The 27,167-nt window shown below is 41.9% G+C and overlaps 1 protein-coding gene across 7 annotated transcripts in view; it reads right to left on the reverse strand.

The window, feature by feature from the left end:
* Nucleotides 1-27,167, reverse strand: part of camsap2a (calmodulin regulated spectrin-associated protein family, member 2a) — a 36,594-nt gene that overhangs the window by 4,206 nt on the left and 5,221 nt on the right. For 5 of the 7 annotated variants that reach the window (XM_053873256.1, XM_053873293.1, XM_053873264.1 and 2 more), the window contains 12 exons: nt 17,680-17,841; nt 17,047-17,130; nt 12,558-12,590; nt 11,248-11,389; nt 10,554-10,693; nt 4,229-4,325; nt 3,987-4,083; nt 3,842-3,873; nt 3,697-3,766; nt 1,560-3,600; nt 301-437; nt 18-223 (listed from right to left, as the gene is read on the reverse strand). In XM_053873256.1, the coding sequence (XP_053729231.1) occupies nt 18-223; nt 301-437; nt 1,560-3,600; nt 3,697-3,766; nt 3,842-3,873; nt 3,987-4,083; nt 4,229-4,325; nt 10,554-10,693; nt 11,248-11,389; nt 12,558-12,590; nt 17,047-17,130; nt 17,680-17,841 (3,241 nt within the window). The remainder of the gene's footprint in view (nt 1-17; nt 224-300; nt 438-1,559; nt 3,601-3,696; nt 3,767-3,841; nt 3,874-3,986; nt 4,084-4,228; nt 4,326-10,553; nt 10,694-11,247; nt 11,390-12,557; nt 12,591-17,046; nt 17,131-17,679; nt 17,842-27,167) is intronic. The other 2 variants (XM_053873301.1, XM_053873274.1) reach the window with 1 other exon arrangement.

A 27,167-nucleotide genomic window follows, 5' to 3' on the forward strand; every position in this document is an offset into this window, starting at 1 on the left:
TCAGAAGGGTCAGTTACCTGTGGCTGCTCTCACTGGTGTTTTGGGTGAATCCATGCTGTCACGGTGCATGGACTTGGGTCTGCCACGTCTCTGCTTGGGCTTGATGACGGTGTCCATGTCCTCCATCAGCTTCAGCTGCTTCCTCCTGAGATACTCCTGCTTGATGAACTCCTTCCTGGCCTTGTCCTCCTCCTTCCTGATGCGCTCTTCTTCTGCCTTCAGCCTGGAAGAATCTTCTTTAACAACGCGAGCTTCCATAACATGACAAACATGATAACACAATACGACAGAGGAACTTACCGAGCCTCCTCCTTCTTCTGCTCAAGCTCTGCTTCCTGCTGTAGCTTCCTCTGCTGGCTTTCTTTCTCTCTCCTCAACCTTTTCTCCAGCAGGGCTGCTCGCTTCTGTGCCATGTTCTCCTCTGCTTTGCTGTTCTCCTGAGAAAAGACAAAACAGTTTCACTTTCCCAAACAATTATATTTATTTTTTGCTAGGAAATTTCACTTCCAACCAGCACACAGGGTCTTTCTATTTATTTGTTTATTGGACTGACTGCCACCCAATCAATTAATGTACCATCTACTCACTCATCCACCGACATATCTACAGTAATACACCAGCCACCATCAGTCCATCCATGTGCTCACCTGCCCATCTTTTGACCCAGTGACTGATATATCCATCCGTCAATGTACCATCTACTCACCTTCTCGAAACCACTATATCGACCCCAAATATCTATTCATCCATCCATCAATTTATCTACCATCATCAATCCACTCTTTGTAATCATCTACCAGTGTACCATCTACTACCACCCATCCACTCTCCATATACCAACATATCTAGTACATTTTGCTTACCTTTCAACTCTTCTTTCCATCCACCTACCTATGTACCAACAATCCATCCATCCTATCCTCCATCCATCCCTCTATCGATTAATCTATCCTCCACAGAGGAGGACAAGTAATTGAAACCTGATGGAATGAACTGTGCCTTCCCTAGACCAACAAGTCGGCCATAATACAGTGCTCACCAAGCTGTTATCTTTTACCTGGCCATTAATACATCTGTGCATCTTACTACTTATCTGCAAAACCACTTTCACCCAACAAATCTAGCCATTAATACATATACATGCATCAACATATTGATGCAACTGGCTCAATTCAGTTGCTGTTCACACCCTCCTATCTCCCCATCCATCCATCCATCCATCCATCCATCCATCCATCTTTGTGAGTTTGGTTGGTGTTTTGGGTTTGCTCCATTCACAAACCCAAACATTACAGCAGACACTGAAACAAAGACTGGTGTCATATGTCCTCGTGTTTTAGATGGAGGAAACCATCCTCATGATATATTCAACCCTTCCAACAAGCCCACATTCTGCAGCTGCGCCTGAATAATTAACAGCAGTCCCACTTCTGTGACCTACATTTGAGGCTCATTTGCAGCAGGAATCAATCTGAGTTACAAGTGAAAAGTGGCCTCCAGCTGACTTCCTGGTGAGCATTTGACATGTAACACAAAGTTATCAAGAAGCGACAGGCTACCTTGAAGAAAAATCCCCGACACATCTTCTGTTCCTCGTCCGGATCTTCCATGGTTCCCACTTCCGGGTCCAAAGCATCCTCGAGTGTCAGGTCTTCCAGAGGCTTCACAACAGACAAAGGAACCTCAATTAAATTGCTCTTGACTGGAGCTTCAGGCTGGGTCGGGATCTCTGAGGGGGTGAGTGTGAAGGTTTCTATGACGGGGTGAGACAGTACTTCAGGGAACGTTGCCTCAGTAGGTTTGTGTTCATCCCCCAGATTTTCAGTAGTCTCCACGACACGAATCTCCTCATGGCCCTGTTTGTCACCCTTCTCCTGAAACTTTGGGGAGCTGGGAGGAGAGTCAGCGACTCTGCTGAGCTCCCCTTCAGGCGGAAAGTGGAGGTCTGACTCTTTGTTCATATCCCCGTCAGATGCTGCAGACTCAGGGTTGGCTGGTTTTTCTCCCATGTAAACAAAAGAACTAGCCAGAGGCTGACAGGGTGAAAAACGACGCAGTCGGGGGATGCTGTCCACGGACTGTGGGGCAGTGAGGACTCGGTTATAGGGTGCCAGCTTGAGCTCGTTGGGCCGCACGGCACGTGGGTTGCGTGAATGGAATGAGGCGGATTTTCGTTTAATGCTGGTCGGCGAGCGATGTGTCGAACGGGGCGAGTCGGCAGGTGAAGATGGTCCAGATGATCTGGAGATTGTAGCGGAGCGGTTGTACTTCTGAGGTGATGGGTTTCTATGTGAAGAAGGCACCACCCACGCCTGCTGCTGCCCCCTCATGGCCATGATCACCTCCTGCTGCTGGGAGAGTCGCTGCATCTCTGACTGGAGAAAAGCTAGCGAGTGGTTGAGTTTCTCAATAGAGCGCGTATATTCCGCGAGATCCAACTCTGTCATCTGCGTGTGGACATGTCCACCATCTTCTCCTCCACAGGAGGATTTCTGCCAACAAGAACTAGTAGTGCTTTGCTCTGCCCCATCAGGCGTGTCTGCTTTTCTTCCAAACTTAAAGGTGGGGCTCGTGCTGGCCGCCCTGCCATCACCGAGTGTTTTCTCCCCTTCCTCAGCTCCACTGGCCGCTCCATCACCTTTCCTCTTCACTACGTTAAGAAACGCAGAGTGGCCCATCTTCTGCCGGTGCCTCGTGAACGCGGCCTCCACCTTCTTCTTTTGTGCTTCGATGGCTTTTCGTTTCTCCTCCAGCCTCATCCTCAGGTGAACCATCTCTGTCGCCATCGCTTGAGCTGGGTCGTCTTTGGGAAGTTGGACTGGAGCCGGCGAGACCTTCGGAGCAGGCTTTTCTTGTTGATGTACTGGACTATGCTCAGGAGTTGGGGCCCAGGAAACAGAAAGGGGAAGTCCAAACTCAGAACCGTCGGGAGTGGTCTTTAGGGAGCTGCCCCGCCCAGAATCTGGTGCTGTCGGAGTCAGCTTCCTCATCTTCTGTTCGGCAAAACTGGTCATCTTAACAGCAGAGGGGGATTTACCCTGACTGCTTGGACATGGACTTGGAGTGTCCATGTCCAGGTCCATGTTAACCGAGTCCCTCAGAGAGGAATCCTCATCCAGCAGGTCATCAGTGTGGATGTGAATGCCAGTGTCCATTTCAGTGGTGTCGGTGGCGCTCATAGCGCCAGACTCTGACACTGTATCAAGTGCAGCTGCTCCAGGACTTTGAGTGTGAAGGTAGAAACCATTGTTGATCCCTTCCACTGGGGGGCGGCTCGGACTATGGATGATCTGAAGTGCCTCTTCCATGGATGGGGTTCTGGATGTAAGGTTTCCATGTCCATTAGGGAAAGCTCTCCTGTCTGGCTCCAGACCAGCCAGGCTGTCTGGACAACCCTCCTCATCGATGCCGACACTTTTGCCGTTGACTGGCTGGAAGGACAGATTGCGCTTCATTCCACGCGGCAGGTGGTGGACTTTGAAACCGGAACCATCGTCCGTGCTGACGGACTTGACCATACCACGTGTGGAGAAGTGGTGGGCAGGGGCGGCATCCTCTTTGTCAAAGGGAATATCAAAGGACACTCCGTATGGTCCAGACCTGAAACAAGGACACATTTTAAGCTATTATACATCTCTGTTCATCTTCAGCAATTTGCATGTCTCAAGAAAGAGACCTTCATTAGACATTTATTACCGTTTCTCTTTGGGCCAGGTACCCAGATTACCATCAACAAAGGACATGGATGTTGACCTCTTGATCTCTCCTGAGGGACAGAAATGAATTGTAAACAACCGCTTTTGAACAAATGCAACGCAACAATAAAGATGAAAATAAATACCTGAGTTTCGAGGCTGAGGTCTCAGTGGTAAGCTGATGAGAGGCACAGGTTTATCAATTTCATAATTTCATTCTACAGAAAACAAAGTTGGCATCTCAAAAAGACACTGCTGAGTGTGACTGTGCAAACTTTAAAAATTGCTAACCTGGGCCTTTCAGGACTGGGAGGTCGTTCCGAGAAGCTCCGTTTAGTTGCTTTGGAAATTGCGATGACAGGCATGTTCTTCAACACAGGTGAGGGCTCTGACAAACATATGGGATATGATAGTGAGAATGGCGATTCTATCTTGAATTCATCGTGAAATTCTCTTGAAACCGAAAATCCCAAATCAGGAGGCTCGACCAGAATAATTTCTGTATTCTCAGGCAAAGCCCATTTCCAGCTTACCTGTTCCCTCAACGTCCAAGCTTCTTGGGTTCACAAAAGACGGCTTCACTCCTTCAAACCACCAAAACAGCTCTGCCATGAACGCAAGGTAGTTGTTCTGAGACAGAAAGAAATATACTCGTTAAAAAAAACCTTCATTCTCAATTGCTTCTGCGGACTGCAGGAATGGTTTACGGCCAGCAGGTGTCTCTATTAAACGGTAACAGAAAGCCTGTAGCTGCATTATAACCAGCCTCATAAAAGAAAACAAAGCGAACCACTTCATTTTGGCAGAAGCCTTTTTAGATAATACATTGAAAAACTCTCAACAGAAAGAGAATGTATAAAAACAAAAGTCTCATTTTGAAGTTTTCCAGGACCAAGCTAAAATGTGGCACACAACATGAACTCACTTTTCTTCAGGAGCTCTCGCCGATCCAGATCTAGTTTGCCAATCAACAAGAGAAACCTCACCTGACAGAGCAGGAAGAGCAGGCGCAAACCCTATTGACTAAATAAAGAGGCCAGGCCAGCTATAAATTCCTGCTCCAAATCACCAGCATGCAGCTACTCAGCCAACTTGAATTACAGATCGCTGTTTGCTCGTGAACCAGAACATACTGCAGCTCAGACACTCACATAAGTAGTAAATGTATCACTATTATTACACGGATGTAAATCTGAGAACGATTGTGACCACATGTGTATTTAACATTGAATCCAACCAAGAATTTTTCACCGTTTATCCAAGCTTGGGAGCAGAGGAGCAAGGAAGCACCCTAAAACTGGCTTTTCTGAACTCGAGGAGCAGCACTGGAGTCTCTCCCGGATGAGCGAACTCCTCTCATTATCACTAAGGGGGAATCCAACAACCATAATATCAGTGTTGGGGAGACTTGAACAATAAAACTGAACAACCATTCAACCGATAATCTACACTACAGCAACTTGTCTACTGGGGAATGGATACTCAAAGGCCAGCTTGATCACCTAGTATATAAAAGAGCAGACATCCACAACTCTGTCGACTGGAACTTATCGACCGTGACGGGCTGGAAGCACTCCACAAGAGCTGCACTTTGGAGAAGAGCTCTAAACAAGACAGGCCATGTCAGTGGTCATGATGTTAGAGCTCATTTATGCACAGTGAGAAATCTGGGAAAAAATGATCTATAGTAAAAAAAAAAATCTGTTTCTTTGAGTCCTCAAATTGTTTCCATACAAAGATGACTGAATGACTATCAGAAGTCTGATCCAAACGCCATGTGCTCACTAGCTGTCTTTTGATTCAATATTCAAAGGAGCTGACAAAAGACAATTCTGATTACTAAACCAAACAAATGACATGTCTGATTTGAGAGAAAATACCCTTAAGACCTTGTATGTCTGTATGAATTCAGACTCTGGATGACTTTCAAAGGACCTAAAAAATGGAATTCAACAGAAGAATGAAGTAGGGATGGCAATGCCACCACCAACACAAGCAAGACAACATACTAGAGCTGTCGCTTGTTGATGACATCACGCAACGCACAGGCCATCGTAAATATTTTTGGACACCTATGCAGAAACAGTATAGATATTTGCATGGACCTAAACTGAGCTGAACAGACTGATTTCAAAAGTAGAACAACAGAGACATTGAGTCCATGTGACAATGAGTTTCAGCACCACTGTGCTCACTGCCTGAGACTGTACTTATGAGGAGTAAAATGACTGGTAGAGCATGATGAAAGAGTCTTGAAAGCGTAATGTATTCTCCAGGCCATTCCTAGTTTTTGGGTCTACTGACTGTCTGACATTATTCAGAGAAACAAAATGACAGCGTTGTGGAGCAAACTAAACTCAAGTCAGCCAGACATTCATTCTTTCACACTTAGATACATGAAAAAGCCGAAGTCATACAAAATGTTGGCGGGAAGTTGCCAGCCCTTGCTGGCAGACGAGCACGTGTTCTACGGCATAGTGAGCACAGCAAAACGACCTTGAGGACACACACTCCCTCCCCTCACAATCACACTCTTCCAGACAAAGCCGAGGCAGCACAGCTTTGACGAATCACACCAGCAGCAGCGCTTCACTCTATCAAGCACACACACACACCCACTTCTAAACCCCTCCAACAGCGCAGTGGGACCTGCAGAAGCAATTAACAACAGAAACACTCTTAAACGCTGCTGCAGCATTTTCACTCTCTGGTACATTTCTCAGGGTGGAATACAGAGCTTTTAAAGTAGGTCCTTATTGAGCTGGGTGTAGCTGTCAGAGCAAATGCAACATTTATAGCTGGGGTTTGATAAATTCACTGACTCTATTTGAGGGAGCTACAACTGCCCGGCCGTGCATGTCCCTAACCATGTCTTCCTTCACTCACTCTGCCTCTTCACCTCCCATCTGTTTGATTGTAACACCTCCAGTCAGCAGTCACAGACCTGAAGGTTCTCACCAGCACTGCACCACCTCTGCTCAAACGTTCCCACTGATAACCACAGGGGGTTGTCAGGTCTGCCGGGGCTGGTGTTTGGACTGTGTGTTAGTGATGTCAGGATTAAAATAGGGGGCAACATTCTGGTGTAACAAAAGGGCTGGGGTGGGATTATTAATCCCACTTATCGAGGATTGTCACCAAAATTCTTACGAGGACTGTGGCTCCCATTTTAATCCAAATCCACCAAATTAAGTGATAAGTAATGACAAAATACCTAAAACAAGCTGACTAAGCTTCAGGACTTTTAAAGACAGTTTTGGCATGACAATAAAAAATTAAAACTACATATTTGGAGCATATTAATCCTCAGTGTCTAAAAAAATGTCATCAATTTTGCAAAAGAAGGCTAGATGGGACAACTGACGCAAGAGTTGTGAGACATATTAGCAGGTAACTGCAGGGGAGCTGATTCAGGATATTTTAGTGTGTTTTTTTTGGCCACATTTTCATAGTTTTGGCTCTATACAGAATATACATTCCTTCATGTGTGCGATCCTCTGTTCATGAAAGGTGGCAATTTGTTTCCAGAAACAATGTCATGTCCTGGGCTTGTCCCTGATCATAAGCTTGAATAATTTTTATAATCTCTGAATAATTTTCATAATCTCTGAATAATTTTCATTTAATTTATTTGCTATAATGTGACATTGCAAACAGTAACTACTAGCCATATATCCAATGTTATTACGCACTAATAACATTGTTATGAAACATACATTCATGTAATACAACATGGTGAAATCTGAGCAATTCCTCACTGTGTACATCTGTGGAGCACACTTGCTAGGCGGCCTGCTGTGTTGATTTACGTCCTCGAGGCAAGCTCAGCACGTCTGATACCCACCTACGACTACAATACAGAATGAATTGTGACAAAAGACTTTTCATTTCCGTCCTTAGACGCACAGACGGTCATTCAGACTGTGCTGAAAATTAATTAAATGAAGGGGATGGTAAGTGCATGGGGGACGGCATGATTTACAGACAAGGCGTCCATTAAGTAAGATTAGTCTGAGGTGATATGTGTTGACTTATGGTGTGGGGGTTGTGAGGGGTTTGGTTTTCAGCCACGACACAAACACGGTTAAGTGTTTGGGATTTTCAGTATCTATTCTGAGTTTGTCTGGTGCTCAAATCCAGGAGCATGAGGTGGAGGACTAGTGTGTAGAACTAGCCACACCATTGCTTGTCCACAAGACTCATCTGCCTTTTTGCTCCCAAAACATTGCAAGATAAAGCGTGAAGATATCAGAGTCAAAGTCAGGCCTGAAAGCGCTCAGTCTGGTCTCTACCGACTTCAGATGCGCCTCACATTTCAGCTAAACAATCAGACAAACCCCACCAGAAACGGCTGAAGGTCACACAAGAACTGCATGGTCAGCGAATACGAGCGATTATGGAGTGATGCAACCTTGTGAAAGGACAACTGCTACTGCGCGACTCTCAACTAAGAACCTGAACTTAACTCTCACAAGCCCATGTTTAAAACACTGTACTACATATAATCAATTTGTACTCTACTACTACTCCAAACATGGAGGGAAGGTTCCATCCCCAATCTAAGATCACTTTGTTTACACTCCACACTTTCACCTTGCTCACACATCAGCACATCTCTCTCTCGTTTCTCTATGATATAGTCTGCATTAGCATGATGAGCTGCATCGACTGTGACAACAGAAATTGGGTCAAGGTGACTGAAAGCCAGTTCTGTTCAGAAGCAGGCCCTGCGGGGAAAATTCATCAGAAAATGCAGTCCCCACCTGCTCGGCACATTTCAATTATCTTTTTTTTCTGCCTGTCTGTGAGTCACTGTCACCATATGCCATTTCTTGTGATCTGACTGTGATGTTGGAGCGCAAAATAACAACAAGAAAAAAAAGGCTTGTTGACTAAATTACACTTTTTACCCAAATTAAAATCTATGTGACAAACCTCATTTGATTTTAAGGTCTTTGCATATGTACTAAAAACTAACACACATCTCCTGGTCGAGGGGGAAGAGGCTCACCACAACAGAACAATAGAACAACATAGCACCAAACCATCTGTCGATCTCACAGGCCATCCCTCCCTCTCCTGTGAACAAAAAGACACTTGGGAAAGTATTCTTTTGCTGATCGATTATGTGTTTTTAATCACACCAGTGTCAATGTAGATGACAACACATTGCTAAGACTTAAAAAGTGCTCCCAAAAACACACTTACATTTACAGTTATCATCTCTTAGCCTAATAATAACAATAATAATTCCAAGCAAACCAAATCATCTTATTCTTTGTTGTATTACGTTATATTCTGTGATATATTTCATGTTTTTTTTCCCTAAGGGGCATAAGGAAAACATTTCTTCAAATACAAAAAGTGAGGTTAACTGAGGGGCCGCTGAAAGAGAGCAATAAAATCATGAAAGGCTAAAATAATGAAGTAAACCCATAAGTGCCAAGAGTAAGAAGAAAGAAATGAAGACCATAAGAAAAAAATGAAAGGCTGCAAAATACAGAGCAACAGCACAGTCCATTGGTTTGTGGTTGACGTAGTTACATTTAGATTTAATGTCTTTTCCACACTGTGACTCACTCACTAGACCTCCCTCCTCCAGTGTTCAGAACCAGCAACAATGCAGCCAAGCAAAGACTCCAGTTTGAGCTGCTGAAATTGGAGCTCTTCATATAAGTCGTATCATTTGGTGGGCCATAAAAAGGTACTCCAAACATAAATTTGCATGTTGATATTTGTTTTACGGTGAGATGGTTTGAAAATATTCTCGCTTTGTTACCTCAAATTATGAAAATCAACAGAAACTGTGTCAAGACCAACACCAAGCAAGGGCAAGATCCAGTCCAAGACCGACACCAAGCTGAGTATAGAACACACTTTATCTGCCATTGCAAATCCAAACAAACCCACAGAACACAGCTGAATAAAAATCTCCACTCTCTGCTAAATTAGCTACACAACAACCAGCCCTGAAGGCTTTATTGAAATGTGTTCATCCAAGTTATTCTATTTACAAATGGGCAAACGGAGACGCATGACCTCCATGCTTGGTGGAGGTATTTATTGATTACATCACTGTTGCATTTATAGCAATCACAGTCACAGCTCTCTTTTTCTCTTTGTGTAAACCAAGGCATGAAAGTATTATTCAAAAACAAAGATTTCCTTGGTCAGGTCTGCTATATATCTTAACACATCTAATCACATTTTTTAAACTATTTAAAACTGCCTTCTTTGAAATGTATCGACAAGAATAGAAGTAACAAAAACAATTGCACTACTGTACCTTACTGTACCTTAAACAGAATCCAATATCGGCCTCCCTTTTAAGAATAGGCTTATTTTAGCATAGAGCACATCTGTATTCATCTATGAGTTTTCTTCTTGTACTACGAACAACTTCCACCGAATTCCCTTCCCTGCATTTTGATTTGTAGCTTTCACTTGCAAGCTGGTAGAAGGGATAAGCTTGAACCAAAATATTAGTATTATATGATAAATTATAGATATTGATGTAGTTGGTTTAAGATCTCATTTGTTGTAGAGTTCTAGCTCTTTTAAGCTTAAAAAGCCAGAGGACCTTGAGTTTGTGACTTCAAATTATGCTCGTTCTTTGACTCAAAATGACCTTGGCTCCTTAATCTATGTTTCACCAAACATCAGACACAATGATGTGCAATCATAAATTTGAATGTAAGAGACGAGTAAATATAAAAATATTGATTCGTTTTCAATCCAATTTCTATCATGAACATAATAGGAAATCACAGCTCACATAGCTGGTAACGTCTCTTGAGTCAAAGGACGCTGACAAAGACAAACAGAAAGTTACCAGATGATTTGACAGAAAGATGATACCTTTATAGTGGACGATGCATAAAGCATGTCCTCCAGGCTGAAGTGGCAGCAGTTGTTGAGGTTGTCTTTGCAGAAGTCCTGGATGAGCTGGAGGTTGTAGAGACGATCAGCCAGGGTCATGCTCTCCTTCAGACACACATCTGGCAGCAAAGAAGGAGCCATGAGGGGTTACTTAATCCTTTTTAAAAGAACTGAGGAAGAGACTTCAGTGAAGTTGTTACAATGGACTGGTTTGAGCGGAACTGTATAAGTGGGCGGTGATAAACGGCACATTAACAAACACACTGATTGCTCTTTTGTTCCTGTGATGTCTTCAGATAAGACAAGACCAGAGGTCCACATCATAACACATTATCAACTAAGTGATGTGATTATTCTGCGAGCAAAAAAAAAATCATGTAGCACGACAGTGATTGCATCGTGCTGCTATTAAGAGGAAAGATTTTGCATTGAGGGAAAAATGGCAGCAAAAAAAATCACCATTCACAAGAACAAAGTTTAATTTATGCCAAAAAAAGAAAAACAATGTGTGGTCCTTGTCACTGTATGAAAACAGTTTCCATTTTGTAAACTTTAACTCAATGTGACAAGGTAAATATAGACATTTTTTAGTATCTGAGATTTCTCGATTGAAGAAAAAAAAACACAAGGGATCCTTTAATATTATAATAATTAATATACAACCAGTTCATACCATCCATCGACAGCAGCTGAGGGCAATAGAAGTGCAGCAGAGCACCCAGAGCAGATCCATCTGTGGTATCCTTCAGCAAGTTGTCCACTGGAGGGATCCATGGAGCCAACTGGGTCGTGCTCTGCTCCTTCCTGTAGCGAGCCTGAAAAACAAGTTGATAAATGCCTTAATCAAAGGTGACATCCTCAGTGAGGTGGCGCTAGTTTGTGTGATGGACTACACAGAAGGATGCTCTATTGACCCCATGGTGTCGTTCACTTATTTGGAGAGCCTGATTTAGAAACCTCACTTGAAGACAGAGAGAACCATGTGAGTAAAAAAAAAAATAATAACATTCATGGTGCAGGTGCAGTGAAACAAAAACTCAATAGTGGGGATACAATTCAGACAGACGGTCCTCCGGAAGGATGGGAGAAAGAATTTCCCATAATTTCCTGCCAAATACTTAAAGAAAACAAAAACACACACAAACATTCTTAAAGAACACCTGGCAGAACAGGGTTGCTACCAATACCGATTGAGTATGAATCCTTCAGAATTACTATTCAAAATATTACATGTAGATGTGCGGAGTTTGCCAGGGGAAAAAAATATCTTTCAGCTGGCAACAAGTTATTTCACCCCAACTGGTGCAATGAGTTGCTTCTCATTTCCTAAACAACCATGTCGAAAGACACATCCCGTGGTCGTGGAAAAGATGTTGGTCTGTTTGAGAAGGGTTAAATCATTCATAAGTACATTGTGATCATACATAAGTAAATTGTTATATTATTTTATTTATTTTTATTTCTTTTAAATTAGAGAGTATTGTACAGAGTGTATACAGTGCATTGTGCGTGCATTTTGCTTTTTTTTATCATTATCAGCAAAAAACAGGGTGCGTTCAAGGCATCCACAGGATTTAAAAATCCTTCTTAAAGCAACTAAAATTAGGTGTAAATGATGCAATGAATTCGTCATTACCATGTTCCTGGGCAAAGCTGCGTGAATTGACACTAAATAAAGAACAATAGCAGGGTTTTCCCCAGCATTTAGCGACATGAGGGTGAGGATTTTTGACCTGGAAAATACTAGTGTAGTGTAGGGGGTGTCATTAAATAATGTAAGTGGCATCCCAAACAAACGGTTCAAATGGCGTCAAAAAAACAAACAAATGCACTCTGAGATCATAAACCACAGATGACTGACAGCTGAGAGCAGCAAATCGACCCATAAATCAAAATGGTGCAGATAGACGTTGACACTGCTGAACTCAGAGGCTGACGAACAGATGACAGATGAAAGCATGTGGTGGTGACTCGTCGACTTACAGGGACAAGCTTCATGTACCACTTGGTCGGAGACTAGAGCGTCAGCAGCAGCAGCACAGAAAAAAAAGCAGACACAACAAAGAAAGACACGTTAGTGAGATTAGCCAGGTAATGCGATTAAGGAAAGACATGTTAGCAAAGGGAGAGACAGAGCGAGAGACAGAGGAAGAACACCAGGGTGTTATTTACTGCAGCAGAGACAGCAGCTGACACCAACCTCCTACATGTAAAGAGAGACATAGAATGGAGCTCATTCGGCTCAAAAGGTTTTGCAGGGCGATGGTTGAAACCAACACAAGTTACAGCTGACACGACTGAAGCCCAATCCTAGATTTCATTGGCTGCTGGTGATTTGATTAACTTCACAAGCGCACTGGCATTTCCCATGACATCAAAGCATCACACGTCATGTGATCTCATCAGCAGGCTAATTGTTATTGCTGGACAGGATGCTCCACGGATTCTCCTGATGAGGATGATAGCTGTCACACATGGCTTCAGTGGCAGTTGTTATTTCACAGCTATCCAACAAAAACAAAAGAAATAAAAGAGGAACATTTATCTCCAGCCACAGTTCACATTTTCACTGCAACAAAATAAGGGCAGCTCCTTCAACTCAATATCCAAGCTGAACTTCTCAAACAAAACGGCTGCCACTCTGTGTTGTGGTTGATTTCCAGATTCAGTAAACTGTGTAGCTGGCACAGTCTCAGCTGTCAGAAATTTGATTGGCAGAAGCGGCACTGGCATGAGACTGAAAATCTAATAACACATTTCTTTTTTTTTTCTTCTCTACAATGCTGCTTCAGAATATTCGCCCATTTACATGACCCGAGTGCATTGTTCATTTGAATAACAAGGATTTTTTGAAAAGTAAAATCTCTACCAACATCCCAGACACCATTTAGCTGCCCGGTATAATACAAAGGCACGTTCTTAAGAAATAACTGAAGGACATTGGACTCACAATCACACATCTCCTTTCCAACAACAACTTGAACATCCCATGTTAACAAAGAAAATAACTGAGTACAGGATATAGGTACATATTGAGAACCAAAATCCAACAATGTTTGACCCATTTGTGACCGCACCATTTTTGAGATTGTTTCACAGAAACTTATTTCCACACCAAGACACATAACTTCCTTTTCAGCCCTTTCTGCAGCAGGTTTCAAAAAAATGTAAAAATGGATCTGTAACTGGCGTCCACAAAAAATTGACAATGGAGTACACGTTCCACAGCTGTGGGTGGCATTCTAATCATCAACAACAAAAATAGGACAAATTAATCTGGGAAGGAAAATATATCCGGGCTGTTGCTTGTTGATGACGTCACACCATGCATGGTTCATGGTTGCCACTCGCATACAGTCAACACAGATTTAATGGGGGACCGTGCTTTAGCAATGCAGTCATCGTTCGCACATTCCTGGAGTGAGCTGAATAATTTGATACCAAAAGTAGAATATGGTTGTTGAGTCCAGTTTAGCAGTCACCCTGAAGAAGGGTTCAGTATGTAGACAGCCATTTCATAGTGCCAGTCTGTACTTAGTGGGAGCAAAATTACTCGCAGCTCATGATGGTCAAGGTTAGAAGTCGTGATGATATATTATAGTGAGGTCATTCTTATTTCGTATTTTAACTTCAGCATTTAACTTCAGTTTCCTTCACGTCCCCCTCTGTGTTTCATGGCTTAAAAATCTCTTCTGAAGCTTCCACAGTGCAAGCGATGTGTCAGAAAATCAAATAAAAAAAGACAGTCCACATTTGAAGTAAAGCTCACAGACGGTGAGGCTAAGTGGGGTTAAAACCAAGTCTGAGATTTGTTCACACCAGCACCCAATCCCCTGGGGAGGGCAAAACCCTTCACGCTAAAGGACCAGCGCACACACATTACATTTGCTTATTGACACAAACAAACCCATCTACTTCAATCACCAGTCTTTTTTTTTTTCTCCATCAAACCTTCATCACGCCACTGATGTCAAGTTTAGCTGCAGCCGGGAGACTTTATTGGATTATTCTTGTCTTGTTTGTCTCTGTCGCGAGAACTGAATAACAACGAATATGCACGACAATTCATCTAAGGGTGAAGGTGCAGTTTATAATGAGCACCAAACTCAGGCTAGTTAGATCAACTGGTTCCGACCTTTAAGGCAGCATTTAAACACAGCATTATATCACTGTGGCAACATTTACAAACTAGCGACCATATTCCTTTCAAAGTGGACACATCTGTTCCTAATTCATCAGGTCCACACAAAAGTACAACAACATGGTCTACCTTCTATTGGAGCCACTTGAGGTGCAGACCTGTGTGTTGGATAAGTAGGTAGATCCAAATCCTGATGGAATTAAACGTCACAGTGTGCGTTGACATCACTTTGTTTGTGGACTGATGTTCTATTGAGGCATTATGGGGTCAACCCGTTTGCTAATCTCATTTCGGAAGGCATCGTGTGAATGAGGAATCCATCCCCATGACATAGGACACAAAACTATGATAGTAAAATGATGCATGATTTGGTCATAAATTCAAGACTTAAATGTAAAATTGAAACCCAGAAAAGCACGACACGGTGCCTTCAGAAAAGTCAAACAGAAAAGCAGCAGCAGACAAAGCGGTGACGATCAGACACTGTAGGTGAAGTCACGGGAAGGTCAGCTACAGTATTAAGTCCAAACAAAGAGATGAAGGAATTCATGTGTGCTTTCAATGGCCACATTTGGTGACTCAATTAAAAACACGAAGTTCATTTGAGTCCCCTTCAGTGTCACTCATATTTAATTAAACTGTGACACACAGCGGAAGCAGGCACTGCTGCCTCGGCACACTGACTGTCCACATCAGCATCAAATACAGAGGTGACCAACGGCCTTGAGATTGAAGACACACGCACAAATGAGCTGCAGTGTTTCATGCCATCTCTCTGCTGTCTGAGACATGCTCCCAAAAACCACCCTCAAGCAAACTGGCCCAGCTACCGTCGTGTTCCGTGGCTCATCATCACTAAAAGTGTTATGTGACTGTGTCCTGGTGTGTTTCGTATCATACCCTGTCACAGGATCTTAGAAAGAAACAACTGTGAAAGGGAGGGATGAGAGTGGTCTTTTTCAGAAGATAAACAATTGTTGTACAGGCATGATTGCCGTTGGAGTTGTGGAGTAGGATTCTTCAGATGGTAAATAGGATAAAAGTGAACGAAAGAGTCCTGTTCCTCAACCAATCCTTCACCTAACCTCCATCTGGTCCAGCTCTGACATTGCGTCAGCAGCAAGTGAACTCTGGCAGGATCCTATGCCAGGATCACATATGTGGGTTACCTATCAGCCTTCTACACCGCCCTCCACGCACTCCTCCAGGACAAACCTCGCAAGATGGACGAGCCTGGGAGTCCTCACTCCATCAATATCGTTCAAAAGTGGATCCAGTGAGCCCCAACCCCTCTTCTTTGTCCATCAGGTGGGTGCCTTCTTCACCCGAGACCCTGAAGTGGTCTCATCATGAACAAGGCCCAGACATGGGTATACTTCAACTGAGGAAATTCCACCTCCGTCAACTGTTGCTGGTTCAGTTCTACACCAGCATTGATGTCCCCCATCACATCCTCTCACACAACTTTAACAGACTGCAGAGAATCATCCATTCTGCAGAGAAGGTGATCAGCTGTAGGACCTGTGCGTCTCAGGACATCACGACCAACACATGCTACTGCACAGACCACCAAGAATGGAAGGTGGAATATCCAAGAGTTCAAGCCCATATGTGTCATTATATCATAATAAGCTGTCACTTTGAAAGTCTTTTACCCTGTTTCACATAGAAATACATGCTCAAAACAGCTTTGTTTAAAGGTCAAGAGAATACAACTACAGTAAGAGCAATAAACATATTACATCATGTTTGTCGGTTACATGTCACATAAGCGCACTAATGTTTGAGTCCACAGTGGAAACAACAGTGTCTTACATAACACATCTGGACTGCAGGCTGGGCCCGAGAACAGTGACCTCACAGTGAACGGATGAGAACCCAATTAGACCAGAGAGCCAGGACCTGCTGGCGGATCGTTAAGTCTTGGGGTGGGTTGGAATCAGATCTTCTATCGAGATCACATAATAGTGGCCGTGCTTCATGAAGTCAAATAAATATTTGGTTACACTTTAGAGGAACACATGCTCACCATTAATAAACTGGTTACTTGCTTACTTACTAGTAATAATCAGTAATTACGTTGACAATTCCATGGTTTAATATAGTCAGGCTTAAAAAGGCGATAACCAGTAGTTCATAATAAATAATAACTGGTTAATATGCTGCCATAATTATGAATAAGTATGTGTCTGTGGTAAAAAATGTTCCCTAATATAAGGTGTAATTTTTCAAAAGACAGTGTATAAGCTTAAACCACTGCCAAAGAGATAACCAACCATTCATTGATCAATGGATGACACATTTTGTAAAATGTTTTGTGTATTTACTTACCCTGGGACTTCCAGCAGGGTCTGCATTCTGAGCCTCTTTCTTTCTCTGATCCTGAGCTACAACGTCCTTCAGACACTCGTTCACCTGAGAATGACAGAATGCATTATTGAATTCAATATTATTTGAATATTTTAACTCAATATAACATTCTGAATTTTTCTTTGACACAAAGTAATTAAAGAGTTAAAAACTAAGAAGAGATATGATTACTAAGAAAAAGGCCAAATTATCAAAACCGAATTAATTTGTTTTGGGAGGTTAATAATATAATTGAATACAAAACAATTTTTTATCATGATATCATTCAAAATGTTGCTGCTGCTGCACTTCAAAAACACAGAAGGAATGGCATCACATGTGACGCAGATTAATTTTTGGACCTTTGAAATGCATCTGTATTCAAGCAGAGCACCATATGTCTGACCAGCAGGGTCTGCAAATACACTCCCTCTGAGCGATAGTAAATGTGTGTGTGTGTGTGTGTGTGTGTGTGTTTAGAGCTGGCAACAGCTCTGTGTTTCTCTGAAGAATGTCAACAAACTGGGTCTGTATGAGGAAGAAGTTTCACTCGCTGCACCACATTTGACACAGTGAAACTACGTAACCTGATTGGAATGTAAAATTGGCTCAAACCTTATTGATCCAGGTGTTAACAGCATCCTCTGTGTCGTACGGGGTCTCTTCTTCAGGGTCCGAGGATGAAAGGTGGCGAATGCTGTCCATCACTTTCTCCGCACTCACCACCTCCATAGTGTACGCCATCATCAGAGAGTCAATCATCGCCAAGTGGGCGCTCTGTGTGGAAAGTCAGGGTCAGGAAATGAGAGGATAAAGACTGAGGAGGCTTAACAGGTACTTTACATAAAGAGTTGAATATATTTTGGAAGCTGAGCAGGCAAACAAGGACAAAATAATTGTGCCACAAGACAAGGCTTTGAGATCCACTGAAAATGAGCAAAACTGGTTCAGGAAATAACTTGAATAATGCAAAGAAATTTCCCCTAGACACACTGACTGCACACCCTGAACATGGAATCAGTTCGTCATTGGGTTTAACAAGCCACCAAGCAAGACCCCAAATCGACCACTGTCGGGAAAAAGCCTTTGAAGTGCTCTTGCAAAAAAAAAAAGTTCTTCCATCCATGTCCAATACACATTTTAAATAGAAAGAGCAAAAGATAAAGCATTTGTACTTCATACCTCTCATAAGCAGGTAAATGTAAGGAAGACAAAAAGCCCTTTTTTACGACTGGAATGTTGGTGGTTGTGTTCCAGTCTGTGCAGTACACACAATGACAATCCGTCGAAGACTAACAGCATAACAAGGTGACTACTCTCGATTGTAAAACAGCAATAAAAGATTGAACCTATAATTTTGACTTCCTCCCAAGAAAACTGGTATTTGATTTTGCATTTGTGCAGTACTGACGTAGATGTATTTTACACCGCTCTCATGACCTACATAATGCAAACCTACATAATAATACTATCCTACACATCTTACAATAACTAAAATAGCTTTGGTGAGTTCAAGTAAATCACAAAATGAGGTGATTCCAACCACCTTTTCAGTAACTTTGAACAATGTTGCAGGTGCATCATTTTGATATATATATATATATATATATATATATATATATATATATATATATATATATATATATATATATATATATATATAAAAGAAAACATTGAGGCCTGAGGAATTACAACAGAATGTTTCAGAACTCTTGGGTGTAACTCTTTAACAAGTTAACCCAATTAATGACGGCAATTCCGAAGAGTGTTTGAAGTGGTATGTCAGTGTATTATGTTACACAAACTTAATAAAGGTGCTTGCTTAAATCAAAGCAGTCGCTATATCAGAGATGGAAGTCATAAAACGTAGACAGGAGGAGGAGCCAAAAAGACTGAATAATGTTGCTCAAGACTGAAACAAACACACACACAAAAGCACAATGCGGGAACCAAAACCAACAGAGATCAGACAGAATTTAGCTCCAACAGTTAATAATATGCTGCCGAGATGTTTCCTCCTTCCCTTAATTCCTCGTCTGTCTAAACACGGGAAGATTATCTCAGGGACATGCAAACAGACAATTACGTACACATGCTACAATCACCAGTGGTTCCTCATGTTACACAGACATGTGTTTCGGGACAGCTGACACCAGAATCGCTACTCAATGGAACTCTGCTCAGCTATTTCACAATATTGATTTGGATCTGCTGTGGCTGATGAGACAAAACGTTGGCGCGGAAACTAATCTTATTTACTACGGCACAAATCCGCACAGTTCAATCACATTAATCGACAGCCAGCTATTATGTGAAAAATTCACGGTGAACGACGAGGAAACTATAGGATGAGAAGGTTTATGGATTACTGTTTTAGACAGAATATGGGATATGGAAATATGGGACATATTCTTCCCACATTCATCAATGACCACATCTATGGGACACTAGACACTGTGGACACATGACTGTTGCAATAGTGGGTCAGTGAGAAGGGACTCGGCATAAAGCCAGATGGCCTTGAAAAGACCTACTTGAGGACATTTGTGAAGACTGTTTTTTTAATCTATATATCCATAAGGAGGTCATGTCATTCATCCAGGCGAGCAACCCCCACCAGAAGTATGCAAATACTTGACTTAAAGCTCTCAGCAAGTCAAGGTAGCTCTACAAGGTCAAAGTGGTGAGAAGCCCTTCTTCATGACTGCTTCCGTCATTAGCCAACCAAAGATCATTCTGGTCAAACTGCTCGTAATCCAGACACATCATCACCTCTGTACGAACAAAAATAGCTTGATAATCTCAGCGGTACGAATGAGCATGCATTATCACCATCTGGTGAGCCTAATTTTTCTGAATGAAAACGACCTGTTTCAGTGACAAAAGCAAACATGCAGACAAGATTGAGTAACATATGATCAGGTTATTATTCTGGTAAGTTTTTGGAGCATTGCTTCCAGATATTGGTTGGGCCTCAGAGTAGGTCATTTCATTTCATTCAGATTTTAAAATCAAGATACAGGTAACGGCTGGAGAAATCGTGATATGCCTGGGGACCATACGCATATTTTCTGGGATTGACAAAACCATTTTGGAAAGATGTAAAAACTGAGATGGAATAAAATTATAGAACCATGCAAACATCACTAATTATATTGGAGGTGATACCTGAAAACTTGTTTAGAAAGGAACTAAGATATTTATAACATGTTTTCTTAATGACAGCAAAAAAGTGAATCCCTTTAAACTGGATGAAACCTGGAAAACCATCTATTGAAAACCGGTTTGACTAAAGGAAAAGGTAACAGGACAGCTTCAGTTAAAAATGGACATTTTCCAAAAAAGATGAAAACAAGTTGCAGGATACTTCCAAGAGCCCTTGGTCTAAGTGGAATTCCCTTTGCATTGGTTCATGGGGTCATTTAAGCAGGTATAAATGCAGCAAAAACATAATGTGCGGGATTATGACCAAAGGGATTCTGTTCTATTTAATTCATTTTATTTTATTTATCTTTTAATTGGGGGGTTGGTCGATATGAATGGATAATTGCTTTGTTATTGTAATGGGTAATTTGTCAATGTAATTGCATGTCAACTACTACAAAGGGTAATAAAGAAAAAAAAAAAGAAGCAATAAGCAGTCATTTCAATGGTTGGGTTATCAATACTGCATTCATTCAGTCGTCTGGGTTAGTATGAAGAAGTAGGGATGACTGAACTGTGCTGTATCATCCTGTATCGTACTGTTTGTGTCAGTCTGTCACTGCCATCCTTACATCATTCTTCAGTAGATTTCCATCGGATTTGTACTAGTAAGATAATAAATAACATACACGTTAACCATGAATGGTGTGCTGGCATTTACGGTATTTGAATCAGCACGATATTTCGGATAACCCATTCTTCCATGAGACCGACTGACGTCACGCTATCTAACCTTTCAAGTGGCTTCCTCTAAATGCCACTCAACCCCATGTCCACTGTGGCGCACACCAACATTAGCCATAGATGAGCTACATTTTCTTTGTGGAATCTATTCTTGGATGAATCTGGTTGGCTCTAGGGCAGGACGTTAATTTACTGCTTGAAATTATCCTTTAATTATTTAATGCTTACAGCTAATTACCTTAGATACACCTCGATAACAATCGGTGCCGAGAGGAATCTGGACAAAGTCTGTTGTCTTACTTTTTACAGCCTCTTTCTTCGAGTGTTATGTGGTCAAAAAAAGACTTGAAGCTTCAGCAATTACTGGTCTGTTTAATATGAGAAAGCGTAAAGTAGTGCCAGTTAAACTGAAAGCACACAATATCCATGCATATAGTAGGTTAAAAGTGGAAATGGAACTTTATGAGAATATGAAAGTCATGCAGGAAGACTGGGACATTCCCTTTACTCTGGTTGACACTTAATTACTGTGAAAAAATGATTTCAAAACACATGGAATTCTACTCAGCAGACCTCCATTGACCCTGATGTAGGGAAAAAAGGAATGAAGCAGTCAGATTTATGTGCCGTCTGCTGCCTTTTGCATTATAAGTTGTCCAAGTCCAGGTGAATTTGTGCACGGGACAAGGGAAAGCACTCAACTTGGAAGAGAGCAAGACACTGCATTAAAAAAAACGATTAGGAGAGAGGGAGTCAGGAAGGTGAACCACAGTAACTTAAATCCAATGTGGACAACAGATAAAACACGCACACATAGAAGAATGTGTGCTGCTGCTGTTCACATTGCTTTAAATAACATGCTGGACAGTCATTTTGAGGGACTAAATGCTCACAAAGTTGTGAGTGTTTCCAACCCTTGTTTCTAATTGTTACTCTCTTGCAGTCCTGGATAATGTTTGGCTTGACGCTATTGAGCCAGCATGGTATTCCAGTACACCTCCATTATTTGTGTCTAAACCAAGGGTTTGGGGAAAGAAGAATGCAGCTATTACCTGCCACAACACCTTTAATGCTGCAGTCTGTATTTGGCAGTAAGTAGGACTTAAGTTAGTGAGCTTGCCAATAAACAATACTTACCATCAGATTGTCCTTGAAGTACCACAAAACCGTGAACAGTTTACTATTTTTCAACATCTACTCTTTGTTAACTCTGTCCATATTGAACCAAACAATAAAACAGAAACCTCAAAGAGAACCATGGGGGGCTACCTGGTGACAAGCCAATATTAACCGGGAGACATAAAAACATCCGATTTGGCAAAGGCTTCCAGATTTTGGACCAGCATTAAGGGTGGGCTGAGATGAACGGACGATTAATTAAATTCATCATTTTCCGAGGCACACATACAGTTAAGAGAATAATGGAAACTATGGATACTGTAGTTTTCAACAGTCAAACCCGTATCGGGTCACCCAGCAAGTCACCATAGGAAGTCACTCTCCTCCAACTCCTCCAACATGTCCTCCTTCACAACATTCATGAACTTCTTATTCTTTTACCTGGTAACTTAATCTCCAAAATTCTTGGTCCAACACGGTCTCTCCTCTCCACAAGCCCAAACCAAGTGACCTCCAAAACCTTATCTCCAAACTTCTCCCCATGACCCTCTGACATACTCGTGTCTAATCTTGTCCCTCCTCGTCACTCCCAATGAGAACATCTTCAGCTTTGACTTTTCTAAACTCTGCATCTTCTCTTTGTGTCAAAGCTACAATCATACATCATGACAGGTCTCACTACAATCCTGTACAGCTCAGACGGTTCAAATTCCTGTAAATCTCAACTATGAAGAACCACAATTTGAAGATTAACAGCATTAAACCACAGTCACAGACGTTTATCAAGGATTAAGTGCTATTAAAGGCAAACCGAGATTTGCATTATTCCATGCAAGTAAAACCAGGTGCGTACGTTTAACCAGGAATAAAAAGGGTTTTACTGAAATGTCATTGAATTTTTATGAGCAACATCAGCAGGGGTTTTCTGTAACACAGGTCAACATCTCATAGTTCAAACAAAATTGCATGATTTAAGTTCATAAATGAAGGTCATTAGCCATCAAATACTTTCATGCCTCAGTTAAACAAAATCAACTTCCATTAAAAATACAGGCTTCAGTCGTCTGTATTTGGAACGCCACAAGGGTCCCGACTAAAATATCTCAGCTGATAAGAAAGATCATTGTTGCCTGCAAGGGAAGAAACACAGACTCTTGTTTGTCTCTAGACGCACACAGCTTCAGGTCCTAACACCAGCGATCTTACCTATCAGGCTCTGGTGCCAGTGAAGGATACAAATAGAAGATGCATTTGATTTGTTCTTTGTCTAGTCCTCAGCAGGGATCTCTCTGACATTAAACCCGCCCTGCGGCTGTTTGTTTCCAAAATACTGCTGGATGGGATTTTGGGATTCCAAAGATCATCTCTTGAATTTTACTCAGAAATATCTGCAAGGGTCTAAATACTTAATGGATATAAGCATAAAAGCAGATATTAATTGTTAACCCCAATTAGCTGTTTGATACTGTGACACTTCTTGACACAAATGAATGCTTTAAAAGCAATATTTTTATAACACAAGAAAATTGTATTCAAATAGATGAACCGTAGGAAAGAATCCGGTCTGAGAAATACACCCAGGCTGTTGGTTGTTGTTGACAGTCGTTAAAATAGTACAATCCACAAATATTTACCAGATGCTCCTGCTGTAACGGTATAGGAATTATTTGCACAAGGCTGAGAGGTAGATAGGATAAGTAGAACAATAAGGTGGTTGAGTCCAGTTCTCTGGTCACAAACTTAAGCCATCTCTGCCTTAGATGATGAACTTAAGACCAGCCATCCGTACAGTGCTCTCGGGCCTCGCTGTTGCATTGAGCATAACATTATAGCTTGAGAATCCACTGAGGCTGATGAGGACAGAAAGTACTTGGACGGGCTTCCCTTCCACCCTCCTGCTTCTGCTCATCTTTGTGAGATCAAGAGCAGAGAAAGGGAATAATGACAGCTGAATCCTGCTTGATGATAAAAACGGATTCTCTTTCCTGGCAGAGGGACTACCTCCTCACAGATAATATAAAAATGTAGAATATATGCCGCCACAATGAGCATCACTATATAACAACCCCAGATGAACACACACTGACACAGGACCACATCAGCTACACAGACACACACGACATATGCAGGCATAAGCACCCCCACTACTGCACCCACCTACACAGACACACAGAACCCTGCCTACTGGAGGGTAACCATGGAAACGGAGCGCCTTCTCAGTATGGGGTGTGACGGAGGCTGAGGAAGAGAGGGAGAATTCACCTCTATTCATCTGCTCCATATAACGTGGCCCATCAAAGATGAAACCAAGCCAAACAGGATCGTACGAACTAAATCCATTTCTGGCACCGGAGCAATGATGAATTGCCGGCTAAGGCACAAAATCTATTAAAACAAGTGAATATTATGCAACATAACTGGCTTTTACAGAAGTGTGTTTTAACCACGGCAAAATCTTTTCTTCCTTTGATCTGCTTTAACCAGTGAGTCCAGTGTTAAAAGCATTCATGTTAAAAGCATTTAACATGAAAAACGACGATAAAAATGCCCCTTTTATTGCTTCTCTGACATACAGTTACAGCTAGAGAGCCTATGCAGGCTATAAACAGAGAGCAGGAACCCTATAAGGGGCCATGTCTTGCATGTTCCGTGTTTAAAGCATGAACTATTCAGGACGGCTTTATTAAATATTAAACAGTGGACAGTCAGAGAAGACCAGGAGCAGTCATGTTTAGCAGAAATACAACAGTCTGCACTGGACTTCACACTGACGGAGAGCAATTTCATCAAATCACTGTTTGGCACATCTGATTAAATTTAAGTTAAGCTGTCAGGAGTTTCTCATCAGCACACCTAATTCCTTTTTCAGTGTCCAGGCCTTCGCCAGGGACAACCTTTAGTAGCCAGACTGATGGCGCTGTCCACAGCACATGAGCATGGAGCATGATGAAATGAAAAGAAATCAAAGCAAACATCCAATTGGCAGTCCAAGCATGTCTCAAAGACAAAATGCAAGAAAATTGTTGTATACACTTCTATGGTGATAGATGTTGTGGTGTGAAAGGTATTGTATGTGACCTTTGATGTTGTCTTGTGCAATGGTGTCATACTTTTGACGTTTTCATTTATTGATTATAGTCGATTATATTATATTATTAGTCAACAAGTTGACTTTCCTCTATTTTCCCATGCCAATAACATCCATTTTCCAATAACTGTTGCCGTTGTTGGGAACTGACATTTTTTTTCTGGAGAATATACAGTGGGCAAGGCTGCCAAAGCAATATGGTGTTGTTTTTTGCTTCGACTTGCTTGCTTGATGGGCTGAAACCAAAACCTTTGAAGGAGCAGTTTTGAAACCCCTGCTCCAAACAAAATGCCAAATGTTTTGAGATCATTCCATCCTTGATAAAGCTAAACCAACCAACTTGCTTTGAATATACTTGTAACAGTGCCGTTGCACTGTATTATTTATTATTCGGTTTGTTCTGACTACATCGCTAAGGTGAAAATAAGTTCACTGTGACAGTGTGTATACATATGTTTGGATACGCAACATGTCTACTGGAAATGTGTGATCAAAAATATAATGTCCGCAATGCTACAGCAGCATGACGCAGCTTCAATTGTAAAAGTATTCATGTAGTAAATTAGGAGGCAAGCAAATGATCCCCAAGGTCACTGACAATTAAGAGCACATGTTCTGTGAGTACAAATACGTGACTAACATAATGACTCAACGATGCTGCCAGTCAGCTGTGAAGTGCGACAATAATCCATCCTCCACATCAGGCAGGCTGTGTTTAGTGCCTGTACAGGTGGAGGAGACTGTCAACGCTGCCTAATGTGTGTGGGTGACTGAAGGTGCAATCATTTTCACACAAGGAAAAGTGTCACGTGGCAGCAGACAGAAGGGTGAGTGGGCCGAGCAGTGATGCGGGGGTCGGGGGAGAACATCCAGAAACATGAGCTTCGATGTAAAATCTGTTTGGCAACCTCAGGAGAAAGTCAGGAATAGAGCTCTGTTGTGACAGTCTGCTGTCAGACTCAGAACACTGTCAGCTGTATTATCAGTACTGCTGACTGAAGTGAATAATGTAGCACCAAAAAAGTTGCTTATCCTGAACGTTCCATTGGACACTTCCTCGAGAATACGTGCGCTGCACGCCTTTACCTGAAGCAGAGAGAAGTCGACCGACAACTTAACCTCAAAAATTACAGCAAACTCTACCACCGCTGTCTGAAAATACGTATTATTATTATTATTAAAATACGTAGTATTTTTTTAATATGTGGTTATCAAAAATGGTATTGCGTATTAAATATCTTCCTGGATATTGACATTAATATTGTGACAACCCTAATCCCAACTTCAGTCTTTTATACTTGAGACCGACCATGAAGACAAGCTTGTTTTGGCATCATAAGAGGAGCCCATCTGCCGCCACTACATGCTAGTACACAACAGCGATGTTTCGCTTAAATAACAAGTGAATTAGCATAAGAAGGAAATTAAAGCAGCAAGACTCAACAAACAGACTGCAGGCACACTGGGTGCTAATTGTGTCTGGTATTGTGGCGTTCACTGAGGCAGCAAAGCCTCCTATTGAGCCTGTTCCTCCAAAATAATCGGGATCTCTCTGAATAACTCACAAGACTGTCTAAAAACTCATCGCTGCAGACGAAGCTGCGCTCCAAAGATGAGAGGGAAGAGAGGCAGTCATCACAGGCTTTTAGGTGGAGGCAGAATCCAGTTCGGAGATTTCTAGAACAACCAGCTATTTTCGTTTGTTCAAAAAGTTCTGGGGCACCACTAACGTCTTATCTGGCTGAGGATATACCAAAATAGAGCCAAGCTCCTTTCTGACGTTGAAAAAAAATCAGCAATTTAATCTCTAACCAAGTCGTGCTTTAGTGTAGAGGCGGGTGTTACCCGAACACAATTCTAAAATATCTGAATTAATTATTGTAAAAATAAAGCATCAGATCAGACAGCATAATCTTTCTTACATTTACTTTTTGATTTAGCTATCATGAGGTGTCCGTTTAACCACTCAAGTGTCCTACAGTTTAACCCCTCGTCTGTCTGAAATCTT

The sequence above is a fragment of the Synchiropus splendidus genome, chromosome 1, assembly GCF_027744825.2.
Source record: "Synchiropus splendidus isolate RoL2022-P1 chromosome 1, RoL_Sspl_1.0, whole genome shotgun sequence".
Taxonomy (NCBI): domain Eukaryota; kingdom Metazoa; phylum Chordata; class Actinopteri; order Syngnathiformes; family Callionymidae; genus Synchiropus; species Synchiropus splendidus.